This window comes from Lasioglossum baleicum, chromosome 9, assembly GCF_051020765.1.
Source record: "Lasioglossum baleicum chromosome 9, iyLasBale1, whole genome shotgun sequence".
In the NCBI taxonomy this organism is placed as follows: Eukaryota; Metazoa; Arthropoda; class Insecta; order Hymenoptera; family Halictidae; genus Lasioglossum; species Lasioglossum baleicum.
This window is the reverse complement of record NC_134937.1, coordinates 13,132,564-13,146,734: the sequence shown is the minus strand read 5'-3', so window position 1 is coordinate 13,146,734 and position 14,171 is coordinate 13,132,564. Positions and strand designations below refer to the sequence as shown.

Sequence of the window (14,171 nt, the reverse complement as noted above, 5' to 3'; positions counted from 1 at the left end):
TAAGCACAATTTAATGCAGTGAACATATTAAAAAGATTTAAAGACATCAACGTACTGGGTTCAGCTTAATCAAATAATTAAAAACATTTTTTATTTTGCATACAGATCCGCAGTCTAATCATTTAGATCTCTCAGAAATTGTTTCATTGGTTTACGAATTATAAACGATGAAAAGTGATAAAAATGGCAGTTGTAGGCCGAAAATCATGAAAAATTGCAATTTTTACCACTTTTGATCGTTTCTTTGAAATTTTTAGAACGTGTATAATTTATACGAGTTTACAAAACACATCTTTGAAATTTTCGTTATTGGCCCAGCTAAAAAGTTGTAAGAATAAATTTTTACTATTGTTCTTCACAAAATAGCAAAATGGCCGTGAAATCATCTGCTCCTCTACAATACTCTACATAAAGGGTTTGCACAATTTCGCCCTTTTACAAATCAAATGTAGAGTGATTGTTAAGAAATTCTAAATTTCATTTATTGCAAGGATGTACATCAAATACCAATTTAAAAGTAATTACTAGACTGCGTATCTTTATACATTTATGAAGAAATTGGTTGGGCGAAATATAAAACTGTAAAAGATTTTAAAAATTCAAGACTGTTGTAATGTTGCTTTTAATGTAACAAAGTCGTTAAGGGGTGAAATCAATTTTTATGTTATTCCTGCTTCTCACAGTCAATGCAAAACATTTGATGTAAGTACCAATTCATTAGCTTTGTTATGTATGAAAACTGTGTGTATATACATATGTATACTCATTGCAGCCATTTTGTGATCAATAAGTTTTAAGAATGAAAGTACAGTAAGTCTTCAATCGGTGTCCTGGGTCGCCTGTGCAATCGAAGTCCAGTGCCTACTCACTCCACTATCGATTGCGAATCTAGCTGGAAAAAAATCAAAAATCACATTTTCGCAGTAGAATGCGAAACATGTTGGAACTTCCTTCTAATGAAACGGTTGGTAAGGATGAATGGTCATTTGATGTGTTATAAAATGCTTCTAAACTAGGTAGAAAATGAGCTTTTGCGGATGTCAAAACATTGCACGCGCCAGTCGTGTTTCAAGCGTTCCGAACGAACATTGCCTTCGATTTTTTACGTGCCTATTTTACTTTGTTGGATATGGATAATTCTATGAAAGGGGTATGTACTTATGTATATATTTCACAGAAAAACCAATAATATCTACGTAAATAATTGAGTTCTGTATCATTATTTGTAAAGTATCATATTTTCTTCTCAGCAAGTTGCTTTACCTTTAGGTAGAGTTACAAAAAAGCTTTGCGATCCTTTGTCATACTTTCACTCTCAAATCGTGGATTAAATGTGGTAGAACCATCGTACAAAAAATTATCGCCGGCCTGTATCGACTTTCTTTGTTTTTTACATTTTAGTGGCTCCTGCTGGAATTTCCTGTGCGGAGCTATTTCATGTTTGGCGCAGTGAGGTGAACGTTGCAAAAAGAAGTGCTTGTGTATTGTATAATTATGTAGTGCACTATTTCAATTTAAAAGACAGTAGTGCTGATGAAAAGGAGTGTACGAGAAAAGTGTGTGATAGTTTTTGCGTAAATTTAAAGAACAGGTGGCAGGAAAGTTACTGTAGTGTAACTAAATTTCTAAAAAAAAAATGAACAGTGGTTGGACGGTAAAGTGAAGTTTCCAAATAAAAGTATACAAACAGTAGATGCAAAATCTTCTTGTACAGGAAGTCCAATGAAACAATTTGATGAATGTTTTGACAAGAGCAAGAAAAGAAGGATCAATACATTTGTGAAGGATATTAGCAGCGGAGAACTAATATTTGCAGCTGAAACTATATACATATATAATACTTAAACAAATACAAAATGATATTATATGTGATTTGAAAACATTGCGAGATCATTAAACATTATAAATCATTTTGTCCAACTAAATCAATGAAAAGGTACTGCGTGAAGACAAGTTTTCGTTCGTCCTTTGCAGCCTTCTACCGGGTGTATGCAGCGTATGTGAATACAGCGTTCGATTTCAGTTTCATGCTAATCCGTTTCATTTCTGGACAGAGTTTCATGTGGTTCCATGTGAAACTCCCAATCGAGACAGTTGATGGGCTCGCTGCGCCTTCTCGCGATCATTCAAGCTGCGCGAAACGGCACGGTTCTCTCGTGGGACAACGTGTCGGTAGAGCTTTATGCATACGAATATTATAAAAAACACTATACTTCGTCTGCATCATGCATGATTATCCGTGTGATTTCTTTATGATTAATAATGAGTATTTTAACGTCGGTATTGCTGACAACCGAGGCAATTAATCGAGAATATATGAATTTCAAAAAGAGGACCAATTACTGCTCCACAAACTTCTACAGATTGCAAACAATACGGGCAAATAGACAATGGAAACGGTTTGCTCTGGCTGTATAAGGAATTGTTTGTACGGTCGTGTCGACTTGGGGAATGTCCGCGCGCAATAAAAAAACGTAAATCAAGTTTACAATGTTCTTGAACACCTATTTTTTATTCTCTATGAAATAGTATATATGTATACAGTAATCTGTATGTAATCCAGCACCAAATATATAGTACATTAAGATACATCAAAATTCTACAAATCTCACATTTAGTTAATTCGTTAATTCGAGAATTTCTGAGAGAGCTAAATATAATTAGATTGAGGATCTTTATGCAAAGTAAGAATTGTCTGCACTCACTGCAAGATACAGAAACCACCTGAGAATGGCTTCCTTCAATAATTTGAGCAAGTTGGACGTAATGTATTGACAATCTTCGATTTTTCAAATTTTGTCCTGTTTCATTTTAATGCATAAAGATTCGCAGTCTAGAAATAATATTTGAGGAACCGAGAAACATGAACTGGGGCCGACAAGTTAGATCACAGAATTCAAACCGAGATCACGTAAGGGCGCAGTAATAGTCTCAGGGTTCAGTAAAGAAGTGATGTTCGGAGAACGGAATAATTCACCGAACTGCGGAAAACTAATGAATTCGTCCAGCCTAAAAAGATCGGTATACGGTGTTGCATATGAAATCTTGTAGCAGCTGCTGCACAGTGGTAGAATGAAGTAATAAATGGATTGTACGATAGCACCGAAAACACCTAACGCACGGTTTATCATTTTAGACTCTTTGTCAATTTGGAATTGTCGTCCTGATGATCCAGATGGTTCCCAAATTGCTTCGACTGGATTGTTGGATATGGGAGTAGGATTGCTGCAAACGTAATGAATAGATACAGTTTGTTCTCGATGAAGAACAGAAGGAAAATGATTGTCGACGTACCCGCCTGTCGCGAAATTGACGATCAGCTTAGCGTATTTCCGTCGGAAAACATTCAGAGGATCGTTGGGATCAGTAGAGTTGGTAAAACCGTATTGGTGATTATTGAATAGAAGACCGAGATCGTCGCCATGCGCAATACCTAAAAGTCAACGTTAGTTTATATTTAGGAGCATAACTGATCATTAGACCGCGGATGCAGTGAACATATTAAAAAGATTTAAAGACATCCCGTACTGGGTTCAGCTTAAACAAATAATTAAAAGAAGAAAGAAATTTTTATTTCGCTCCTGTGTCTTGCAATCAATGCAAACATTTTTTATTTTGCATAAAGATCCGCAGTCTAATCATTTAGATTTCTCAGAAATTGGTTAGTTGGTTTACGCATTATAAACAATGAAATTGTGGTAAAAATGGCAGTTGTAGGCCGAAAATCGTGATAAATTGCAATTTTTACCATTTGCCATCGTTTATAATTCGTAAACCAATTAACCAATTTTAATGAAATTTTCAGAATGTATATAATTTATACAAGTTTACGAAACACACATCTTTGAAATTTTCGTTATTGGCCCAGCTAAAAAAGTGTTAAGAATAAATTATTACTATTGTTCTTCACAATTTTGACCAAATGCATTTTTTCAAAATATTTATTAGACGTCATTTACAGAGAAATACAAATCGTTTGATGCATTCATAAAACTATTATTCTGATTTAAAGTGTGTGTGATCAGTTATGTCCCTAACTGTATTGTATAACGAAACAGGAAGAAATGACCTTTGCAGACCGGAAGGAATGATCAGACTTACTCTGCACAGGTAAGGAAGTAAGCTCATGATGTGGAAAACCTATGTACGTCAGTATGTTATAGTAAACCGGTTGATCATTGTTGTGCGCCGCAAAAAATCGTTGGGTCATCTCTGTCTCAGCAGCCATAGTGATGTTCGTGATTACCTGCATACAAAATGTGAAACGTTCGATATAAATCATGTACAACGTGCAGAGTACACTGAACGGTATATTCGATGACTAAACCGCGGATTTTATGCGTTCGTGATAAAAATAAGTTGACGTAATTTAAAACAGTAAAAACATTAGAAGAACTTCACTGTGGTTAACAAATTCGGTGCAATTCAGACAAAAAATATTTATTTGCCTATTCACGACGATACACTGATATTTGAGACGTAATTACCTGAGCAAGTTCTCTAACAATGACAACCATCACATCGTAAGGAAGAAATAGATGCAGAAGTTGGGGAATGCCGGTCCCTAAAAGTGATATGTAAAATCACCGTCAGATGCTAAAGTTGGAATTCGCTATAATTGAACCAACAGTTTTCTGTAAATATCTAAATCAACTAAAACAAACCGACAACATTGTTCAGAATGTCGAGATCTATAACATATCTGAATTTCATAAAAATCAATGAGGAAGTAATGAAAGAAATTAAGAAACTAAAAATACTAATACTAACCTAGTGCTAAAATCATTTCAGAGATCGCTTAGAGATCATTTAGGGATGATTGCTAGTGCAATTGTAAAATCCCCGTCTATAAAATATCAGTGCTTACTATCTGCGAATGTGTAAAGTTCGTTCGTATTGAATCCTAACATTTTCGGCCCCTTGTGTATCTGTCCCTCCATCATCAATGTAATCGGACATTCGCTGAGGAAAATCTCGTCCGCACTAGCGACACGTGGATCTTCTATGGAGGGTTGGAACGGCCGTGTGATCTGCAACATCGAATAAAAATATATAATAATTGTACGATGTTTGTATCTGTTCATTTGTGGCAGCTACAGCTAAATTGCATTCAAATTCTTAATTCCCATTTTTCATTTATGTGTGTATTTTTAAAATCACTGCCCTTCGACGGGCACCCGGGTCAGTTCTGACCGAGTTATTAAAAATAGTTTAAAGTCTGAACGTTGAAACTGTTTTAAAGACTAATCTCTTCTTTGCATCGACTGAACATCATTAATCATGATGGAATACGCACAACGTCTGAAAATATGTACATGTTGGACGTCTTCATGACAAGATCATGCACGTTGGCTTTGCGGTAGAACTCCAAAAGTTGTCTCCTGTCCAACGTGTAGAAACCAAGCAACCTTGCCAACTTGAAGGCAGACACGAGGGCTACAAATGGTGACTGCGACAGTAAAATCAGTGGTGCGCCACTTTGACCGATGCTTTTGTGGAACAGTCCTGTCAACAGACAAAGTATGTTTGCACAGTGGTGCAGAAAAACATCGATCCTCATAGATCAAGTCTGTGCAATTTTATTTCACTTCTACCAACATTCTCGTCGTCATGCTTAGACTTATTCTAAATAGAAAAGCGTTCGGAATATATGTATTTAACAAAAGTTACGTAAAAAGAGTTTTCTGATTGAATTAGAACTGTCCCGCTTTTTTTATTCTCCACACACTTCTCGACGATCGCACTTCCGAGTCCTTCAAGAAGCACAGCAATGACACCGTTCACGTGTGCCTAAATAAATATATAATTTAATCGAAATACATAAATAATTAATTTTAAATATTCTTAATGAGTGAAATTGATTTGTAAAAAGGTGAAATTGATTTCCATAAGATTGAATTCAACTTACAAAAGGGTGAATTTCGAGTGCAAAACCAATATCAGGACACTACTGTATTCGTAACGTAGGTACCTTTAGACTGAGGTGACAGCTCGTGTAGTACAACGGACGAGGATCCAGCACTCTCGCCCATTATCGTCACGTTATTAGGATCGCCACCAAATTTCGCAATATTCTTCTGCACCCACTTCAATGCCAGAACTTGATCCATCATGCCAGCGTTTCCATGCGCTTCGGGAAGCCCCAGGTTCAGAAAACCTGGAATCAAGAATATCCAAGCTAAAGAATCCTCTAAGGATAAGCTTCGATCAAAAGGAAAGCATCTCTACCTAGAAAGCCGATACGGTAATTAGCACAGATCACAATGGCGCCTTCTTCGATGAAGAAGTCCGGCCCGTACACAGACTGATTTTTGTATCCCTGACTGAATCCGCCACCATAAATCCACACAATCACGGGATACTTCTTAGTCGTGGTCGTGGAATTGAAGTCCAACTACCAAAAATCGGTAACAATTGTATTGTTTGCAGGCGATGTAAGTAATCAGTAAACTGCGAATGTTTATGCAATTTTCAATTTTTATAGTCAAGTTTTAAGAGAGTGGCAATAAATAAAATCTTATTTTCAGTGGTAATAGCGTTTGTAGATTCAAAATAAATTACTATCATATCAAATTCTACCGAATTTCCCATTCCAGCATTTTTGGAAAATTTCCAGATGCCATTACCATTGGAGTGTACACGTTCAAATGCAAACAATCTTCTTCCCCCATGTACGTGTTTTTGTCGAAGAGAGTGTCAAATTGTGGGCAGGTTGGACCTTCCTCTGTTGCATCGAGCACTGCAGTCCAAGGTTTCACTGGAACTGGAGGCTGTGAGTTCGAAATGCACACCAATTTCTATTTTGTATAAAAATCGTCTAGTTGTGATTTCAAGGATTTTGTAGGATTCACTTGAATGTTTCACGCAAGATTAGAAACATCACTGAACAACATTTATTTATACATTCGGGAGAATACAAAATCATGTGAATTATGTATATTTTATGTTTTCCTGTTTCCCTTTGAAGCGTTACTAGACTGCGGATCTTTATGCATTCGTGAAGAAATTGAAAGAATGCTGAAATGTTGTTTTCAATGCAACAAAGTCATTAAGGGATGAAATCAATTTTTACGTTGCTCCTGCCTCATAAAAGTCCGCAGTCTAATCGTTACGATCTAAACGATTCTGTGCATAAAATTGATTGACTTGAAACTTTCATCGGAGATAAGAAAAACTCACTGTGTGTACAACAATTTTCTACACGTTCTACACAAATGAAAAATTCGTAACTACACCGATGACACAATACATAATTGCGTGCACGTGTAGTCACGTTCTGGATTAACTAGGGTTATTGTTCGGAATGAATTTTGTTCAATTATTGAAGAATTTGCTCACTCACCTTGAATCGAAGGTTTCCGATCGGCGGTTCAGCAAAAGGGATTCCCTTAAAAGTAGAATAGCTGATATTTTTTAACACTGTTTGCTGAACATATCCCCGCACTGGTCCCGAAGCTGTCCGAATAATATCCGTTCTGAGGAACCCTTGACACCGAACCCGCGTCAATAATAACACAGAGAAGAACACGAGTTTACGGTGCATTACCTAACAGTATACTAGTCACTTCCAAACTGATTCTGTTGAGTCGACTCTCGGTAGCGCCTTATGCATACGAATACTAAGTACAAAAAACGCTATTGCTCGTCTGCTTCATGCATGATTATCCGAGTGATTTATTCAGGATTAATAATGAGCATTTCAACGTCGGTATTGTTGACAACCGAGGCAATAAATCGAGAATATATGAATTTCAAAAACAGGACCAATTACTGTTTTACAACTCCACAAATCAATTAGACAATTTTTCTAATAATCGGTGCAAATGATTACGAGTGGAAAACTTGAAGAAAATTATCAAGAGCTTGCAGACTGCGCAACGACAGTGTTCTTGTGCAAAACAACCATAAATTGTACACCGTAGATGTAGACAAAATGTATATGGTGTGAAAATAGGGAAGCGCGGCGCGTCTAATTAGATTACAAACAATACGGGCAAATAGACAATGGAAGCGGCTTGCTCTGGCTGTATAAGGAATTGTTTGTACGATCGTGTCGACTTGGGGAATGTCTGCGCGCAATAAAAAAACGTAAATCAAGTTTACAATGTTCTTGAACACCTGTTTTTATTCTCTATGAAATAGTATATGTATATGTATACAGTAATCTGTATGTAATCCAGCACCAAATATATTGTACATTAAGATACATCAAAACCCTACAAATCTCGCATTTAGTTAATCCGTTAATTAGAGGTTTCCTGAGAGAGCTAAATATAATTAGATTGAGGATCTTTATGCAAAGTGAAAATTGTCTGCACTCACTGCAAGATACAGAAACCACCTGAGAATGGCTTCCTTCAATAATTTGAGCAGGTTGGAAGTAATGTATTGACAATCTTCGATTTTTTAAATTTTGTCCTGTTTCATTTTAATGCATAAAGATTCGCAGTCTAGAAATAATATTTGAGGAACCGAGAAACATGAACTGGAGCCGACAAGTTAGATCAGAGAATTCAAATCAAGATCACGTAAGGGCGCAGTAATAGTCTCAGGGTTCAGTAACGAAGTGATGTTCGGAGAACGGAATAATTCACCGATCTACGGAAAACTAATGAATTCGTCCAGCCTAAAAAGGTCGGTATACGGTGTTGCATATGAAATCTTGTAGCAGCTGCTGCACAGTGGTAGAATGAAGTAATAAATGGATTGTACGATAGCACCGAAAACACCTAACGCACGGTTTATCATTTTAGACTCTTTGTCAATTTGGAATTGTCGTCCTGATGATCCAGATGGTTCCCAAATTGCTTCGACTGGATTGTTGGATATGGGAGTAGGATTGCTGCAAACGTAATGAATAGATAGAGTTTGTTCTCGATGAAGAACAGAAGGAAAATGTTTGTCGACTTACCCGCCTGTCGCGAAATTGACGATCATCTTAGCGTATTTCCGTCGGAAAACATTCAGAGGATCGTTCGGATCAGTAGAGTTGGTAAGACCGTATTGGTGATTATTGAATAGAAGTCCGAGATCGTCGCCATGCGCGGTTCCTAAAAGTCAACGTTAGTTTCTAGTTAGGAGCATAACTCATCATGAAACTGCGGATGCAGTGAACATATTAAAAAGACTTAAAGACATGCCGTACTGGGTTCAGCTTAATCAAATAATTAAAACAAGAAAGAAATTTTTATTTCGCTCCTGTGTCTTGAAATCAATGCAAACATTTTTTATTTTGCATAAAGATCCGCAATCTAATCATTTAGATTTCTCAGAAATAGGTTAATTGGTTTACGCATTATAAACAATGAAATGTGGTAAAAATGGCAGTTGTAGGGCGAAAATCGTGAAAAATTGCAATTTTTACCATTTTTCATCGTTTATAATTCGTAAACCAATTAACCAATATCAATGAAATTTTCAGAACGTATATAATTTATAAGAGTTTACAAAACACATCTTTGATATTTTCGTTATTGGCCCAGCTAAAAAAGTGTTAAGAATAAATTTTTACTATTGTTCTTCACAATTTTGACCTAATGCATTTTTTAAAATATTTATTAGACGTCATTTACTCAACTAATTCTTCTAGCCTTACAGAGAAATTCAAGTCCTTTGATCCATTCATAGAACTGTTATTCTGATTTAATGTGTGTGTGATCAGTTATGCTCCTAACTAACTGTACATATGTATAGTGTAACGAAACAGGAAGAAATTACCTTTGCAGACCGATAGGAATGATTAGACTTACTCTGCACAGGTAAGAAAGTAAGCTCATGATGTGGAAAACCTATGTACGTCAGTATGTTATAGTAAACCGGTTGATCATTGTTGTGCGCCGCAAAAAATCGTTGGGTCATCTCTGTCTCAGCAGTCATAGTTATGTTCGTGATTATCTGCATACAGAATGTGAAACGTTCGATATAAATCATGCACAACGTGCAGAGTACACTGAACGCTATACTTGATGACTAAACCGCGGATTCTATGAGTTCGTGATAAAAATAAGTAGATGTAATTTAAAACAGTAAAAACATTAGAAGAACTTCACTGCAGTTGACAAACTCGGTGCTATTCAGACAAAAAGTATTTGTTTGCCTATTCACAACGATATACTGATATTTGAGACGTAATTACCTGAGCAAGTTCTCTAACGATGACAACCATCACATCGTAAGGAAGAAATAGATCCAGAAGTTGGGGAATGCCGGTTCCTGAAAGTGATATGTAAAATCATCGTCAGATGCTAAAGTTAAAATGCCGGAATTCGCTATAAGTGAACCAACAGTTTTCTGTAAATATCTATATTTATAACATATCTGAATTTCATAAAAATCTATGAGGAAGTAACAAAAGAAATTAAAAAACTAAAAATACTAATACTAAACTTAGTGCTAAAATCATTTCAGAGATCGCTAAGAGATCATTTAGGGATGATTGCTGGAGCAACTGTAAAAGTTCCGTCTATAAAATATCAGTGCTTACTATCTGCGAATGTGTAAAGTTCGTTCGTATTGAATCCTAACATTTTCGGCCCCTTGTGTATCTGTCCCTCCATCATCAATGTAATCGGACATTCGCTGAGGAAAATCTCGTCCGCATTAGCGACACGTGGATCTTCTATGGAGGGTTGGAACGGCCGTGTGATCTGCAACATCGAATAAAAATATATAATAATTGTACGATGTTTGTATCTGTTCATTTGTGGCAGCTACAGCTAAATTGCATTCAAATTCTTAAATACCAATTTTCATTTACGTGTGTATTTTTAAAATCACTGCCCTTCGACGGGCACCCGGGTCAGTTCTGACCGAGTTATTAAAAATAGTTTAAAGTCTGAACGTTGAAACTGTTTTAAAGACTAATCTCTTCTTTGCATCGACTGAACATCATTAATCATGATGGAATACGCACAACGTCTGAAAATATGTACATGTTGGACGTCTTCATGACAAGATCATGCACGTTGGCTTTGCGGTAGAACTCTAAAAGTTGTCTCCTGTCCAACGTGTAGAAACCAAGCAAGCTTGCCAACTTGAAAGCAGACACGAGGGCTGCGAATGGTGACTGCGACAGTAAAATCAGTGGTGCGCCACTTTGACCGATGCTTTTGTGGAACAGCCCTGTCAACAGACAAAGTATGTTTGCACAGTGGTGCAGAAAAACATCGATCCTCATAGATCAAGTCTGTGCAATTTTATTTCACTTCTACCAACATTCTCGTCGTCTTATTCTAAATAGAAAAGCGTTCCGAATATATGTATTTAACAAAAATTACGTAAAAAGAGTTTTTTGACTGAATTAGAACTGTCCCGCTTTTGTCATTCTCCACACACTTCTCGACGATCGAGCTTCCGAGTCCTTCAAGAAGCACAGCAATGACACCGTTCACGTGTGCCTAAATAAATATATAATTTGATCTAAATACATAAATAATTAATTTTAAATATTCTTAATGGGTGAAATTGATTTGCAAAAAGGTGAAATTGATTTGCATAAGATTGAATTCAACTTACAAAAGGGTGAATTTCGAGTGCAAAACCAATATCGAGACGCTACTGTATTCGTGACGTAGGTACCTTTAGACTGAGGTGACAGCTCGTGTAGTGTAACGGACGAGGATCCAGCACTCTCGCCCATTATCGTCACGTTATTAGGATCGCCACCGAATTTCGCAATATTCTTCTGCACCCACTTCAATGCCAGAACTTGATCCATCATGCCAGCGTTTCCATGCGCTTCGGGAAGCCCCAGGTTCAGAAAACCTGGAATCAAGAATATCCAAGCTAAAGAATCCTCTAAGGATAAGCTTCGATCAAAAGGAAAGCATCTCTACCTAGAAAGCCGATACGGTAATTAGCACAGACCACAATGGCGCCTTCTTCGATGAAGAAGTCCGGCCCGTACACAGACTGATTTTTGTATCCCTGACTGAATCCGCCACCATAAATCCACACAATCACGGGATACTTCTTAGTCGTGGTCGTGGAATTGAAGTCCAACTACCAAAAATCGGTAATAATTGTATTGTTTGCAGGCGATGTAAGTAATCAGTAAACTGCGAATGTTTATGCAATTTTCAATTTTTGTAGGCAAGTTTTAAGAGAGTGGAATTAAATAAAATCTTATTGTCAGTGATAGTAGCGTTTGTAGATTCAAAATAAATAAATATCATGTCAAATTCTATAGAATTTCACATTCCAGCATTTTTGGAAAATTTCCAGATGCCATAAATGCATCAAGATCCACAGTCTGATAATTCTAATCAGTAATCATTACCATTGGAGTGTACACGTTCAAATTCAAACAATCTTCGTCCCCCATGTACGTGTTTTTGTCGAAGAGTGTGTCAAATTGTGGGCAGGTTGGACCTTCCTCTGTTGCATCGAACACTTCGGTCCATGGTTGTATTAGAACTGGAGGCTGTGAGTTCGAAATCAATTGCTATGAATCCTCTATGCATGAAATTGTCGTATGCTTGTACTCTGTGCAACTTGTGTATTTATATTGAACATGATATTACTGTGCGACTTCTGCAGATTCTAACCCTTTGCACTCGGAGCTATAGTCCGGGACAATCAAGTCCTTTGGACCAATATTGAAAAGGTTATGTGATTTTTAAGAGTGTCCACTTAATATTGTCCCTGACTGCATTCTAACTCGAAAAAATTAAACATTTCTTCCGATCAAGAATAATTCCATTCCCAATTATTTTTCAAATATTACGCATACGAAATTGATGTAATACCTCATACAATACCTGAATGTTCAGTAATTGATTAGATACCGACACGTTTAATAATGTAAACAATATTTTGAATAGTGGTACAAAGGGCTAAATTCTCGAACTTCAAAGTTTCGTCCAAAAAGCATTGAGAAACAAATTTTAATTAATTGTTTCGACTCACCCGGAAACGAAGCTCTCGAACCGGTGGTTCGGCGTATGGGATTCCAAGAAAAGCAGAAAAGTTGACATTAAGGTATGCTGTACTCTGCAAACACCCCTGCACTGGTCCCGATTCTGTCTCAACAATGGGTGTGTTAACTAGTGCTTGGCAGCGAATACATATTGTCAATAAAATAGACAAGATCACTAGAATATACTCGCGCATCGAATTCCTTTCCATATTTTTTTCGAATGTACTTCAAGTTCTCCACGCAATATTACTGCAATGTTCATTGCTGTGCTTGTAGTACATGCTTGAACCTCTTCAACATTTCCTTTTATACAATATTTTATCATTCTTGCTATAAACAAGCATACATGCTGTCGAAGAACGTAAACTTAAACGACGTGTAATTAGCTGTAACAACCTTGCACAGTAATCAATTGTTATCGTTTTCTGAAACAATTTTCTTTTGTTATTTTGTCGGATATTACTTTACCGCACGTTTTTACCTTCGCTTTTCTTATCGAATTTTTTGTTTTCTTTCCAAGAAGTTTGCAGGTGTTTCTAGGATGCTTCTAAGATGTTTCTAAACATTATGTGAATTATCAGCAAACCCATTTATCTAGCGGACACAGTCCACGTTCAATCTTGTTTATTTATTTTGAGAATCTTATCGAACGCACACAGTCTGATGTAAAAGAAAGTAATTGTTTTGTTAAACAATTGAGCTCCATAATATTAAGATATCTAACAAAATTATTAAGGACATTCTAACCATCGAATCACTCAGAAATACGTTGTTCTACGTTATAATTACACATGAGGATTAAAGTGTTTTTTTTAATAACATATTATTACCGCCTGGATGGTTGGCGATATGTGTAATTTCTAAAAATAATTTTCAACGGTTCCAGGAGACGATTTTACAAAATTAGAGCTATTTAGATATCATTTCTAAAACGGAATAGTTTACACTAGTAACTATTCACACTAAAATTACAGACAGGTGCGGTCAGTACATCTTGAGTGACAAAGCCCGTCAAATTCTAGTGAAAAGTGGCTGCGACATCATCTGCTCGTCTACATACAGGGTTTGCTGTTACCCTGTTACAAATACAGTATTTTTAAGTAAGTTGTAAAAAAATCAAATCAAATGTAGATTGATTGTTAAGAAATTCAAAATTTCATTTACAGGAAGGATGTATCATATATCAAATACCTATTTAAAAGTAATTACTAAACTGCGGATCTTTATGCATTTATGAAGAAATTGGTTGGGCGAA

At 36.4% G+C, this 14,171-nt stretch overlaps 2 protein-coding genes across 5 annotated transcripts; both read right to left on the bottom strand.

Annotated features, from left to right (window-relative positions):
* Positions 1 to 1,872: 1,872 nt before the first annotated feature.
* On the bottom strand, positions 1,873 to 7,773 carry LOC143212042 (juvenile hormone esterase-like). Its single transcript, XM_076430329.1, has 10 exons — positions 7,343 to 7,773; positions 6,627 to 6,770; positions 6,229 to 6,394; positions 5,972 to 6,157; positions 5,297 to 5,505; positions 4,868 to 5,030; positions 4,488 to 4,564; positions 4,102 to 4,246; positions 3,295 to 3,433; positions 1,873 to 3,225 (listed from the first exon to the last, which is right to left on the bottom strand). The coding sequence occupies exons 1-10, from the start codon at positions 7,541 to 7,543 to the stop codon at positions 2,883 to 2,885; spliced, it is 1,773 nt and encodes a 590-aa protein (XP_076286444.1). The 5' UTR covers positions 7,544 to 7,773; the 3' UTR covers positions 1,873 to 2,882.
* A 319-nt stretch (positions 7,774 to 8,092) lies between these two features.
* Positions 8,093 to 13,983, bottom strand: LOC143212044 (cholinesterase-like). 4 transcript variants are annotated; one of them, XM_076430334.1, is made up of 11 exons: positions 13,398 to 13,956; positions 12,907 to 13,341; positions 12,278 to 12,421; positions 11,835 to 12,000; positions 11,578 to 11,763; positions 10,913 to 11,121; positions 10,484 to 10,646; positions 10,136 to 10,212; positions 9,750 to 9,894; positions 8,912 to 9,050; positions 8,093 to 8,842 (listed from the first exon to the last, which is right to left on the bottom strand). In XM_076430334.1, the coding sequence occupies exons 2-11, from the start codon at positions 13,123 to 13,125 to the stop codon at positions 8,599 to 8,601; spliced, it is 1,692 nt and encodes a 563-aa protein (XP_076286449.1). In that variant the 5' UTR covers positions 13,126 to 13,341; positions 13,398 to 13,956; the 3' UTR covers positions 8,093 to 8,598. The 4 variants fall into 4 exon arrangements, 2 of the variants coding, with proteins under 2 accessions (XP_076286449.1, XP_076286448.1); XM_076430333.1 differs by having other exon boundaries at positions 12,907 to 13,956; XR_013009596.1 differs by having other exon boundaries at positions 8,766 to 8,842; positions 9,718 to 9,894; positions 12,907 to 13,983.
* Positions 13,984 to 14,171: the final 188 nt, after the last annotated feature.

What these genes read in the sequence shown, in the direction of transcription:
- LOC143212042 (XM_076430329.1), bottom strand. Translation starts at nt 7,543, where the DNA reads ATGCACCGTAAACTCGTGTTCTTCTCTGTGTTATTATTGACGCGGGTT. An exon ending in GCTGTCACCTCAGTCTAAAG is followed by an intron (nt 5,506 to 5,971) that starts GTACCTACGTTA and finishes GTCTGTTGACAG; the next exon opens with GACTGTTCCACAAAAGCATC. An exon ending in TTGTTAGAGAACTTGCTCAG is followed by an intron (nt 4,247 to 4,487) that starts GTAATTACGTCT and finishes TTTTGTATGCAG; the next exon opens with GTAATCACGAACATCACTAT.
- LOC143212044 (XM_076430333.1), bottom strand. Translation starts at nt 13,125, where the DNA reads ATGGAAAGGAATTCGATGCGCGAGTATATTCTAGTGATCTTGTCTATT. An exon ending in GCTGTCACCTCAGTCTAAAG is followed by an intron (nt 11,122 to 11,577) that starts GTACCTACGTCA and finishes GTCTGTTGACAG; the next exon opens with GGCTGTTCCACAAAAGCATC. An exon ending in GTCAATTTCGCGACAGGCGG is followed by an intron (nt 8,843 to 8,911) that starts GTAAGTCGACAA and finishes TTACGTTTGCAG; the next exon opens with CAATCCTACTCCCATATCCA.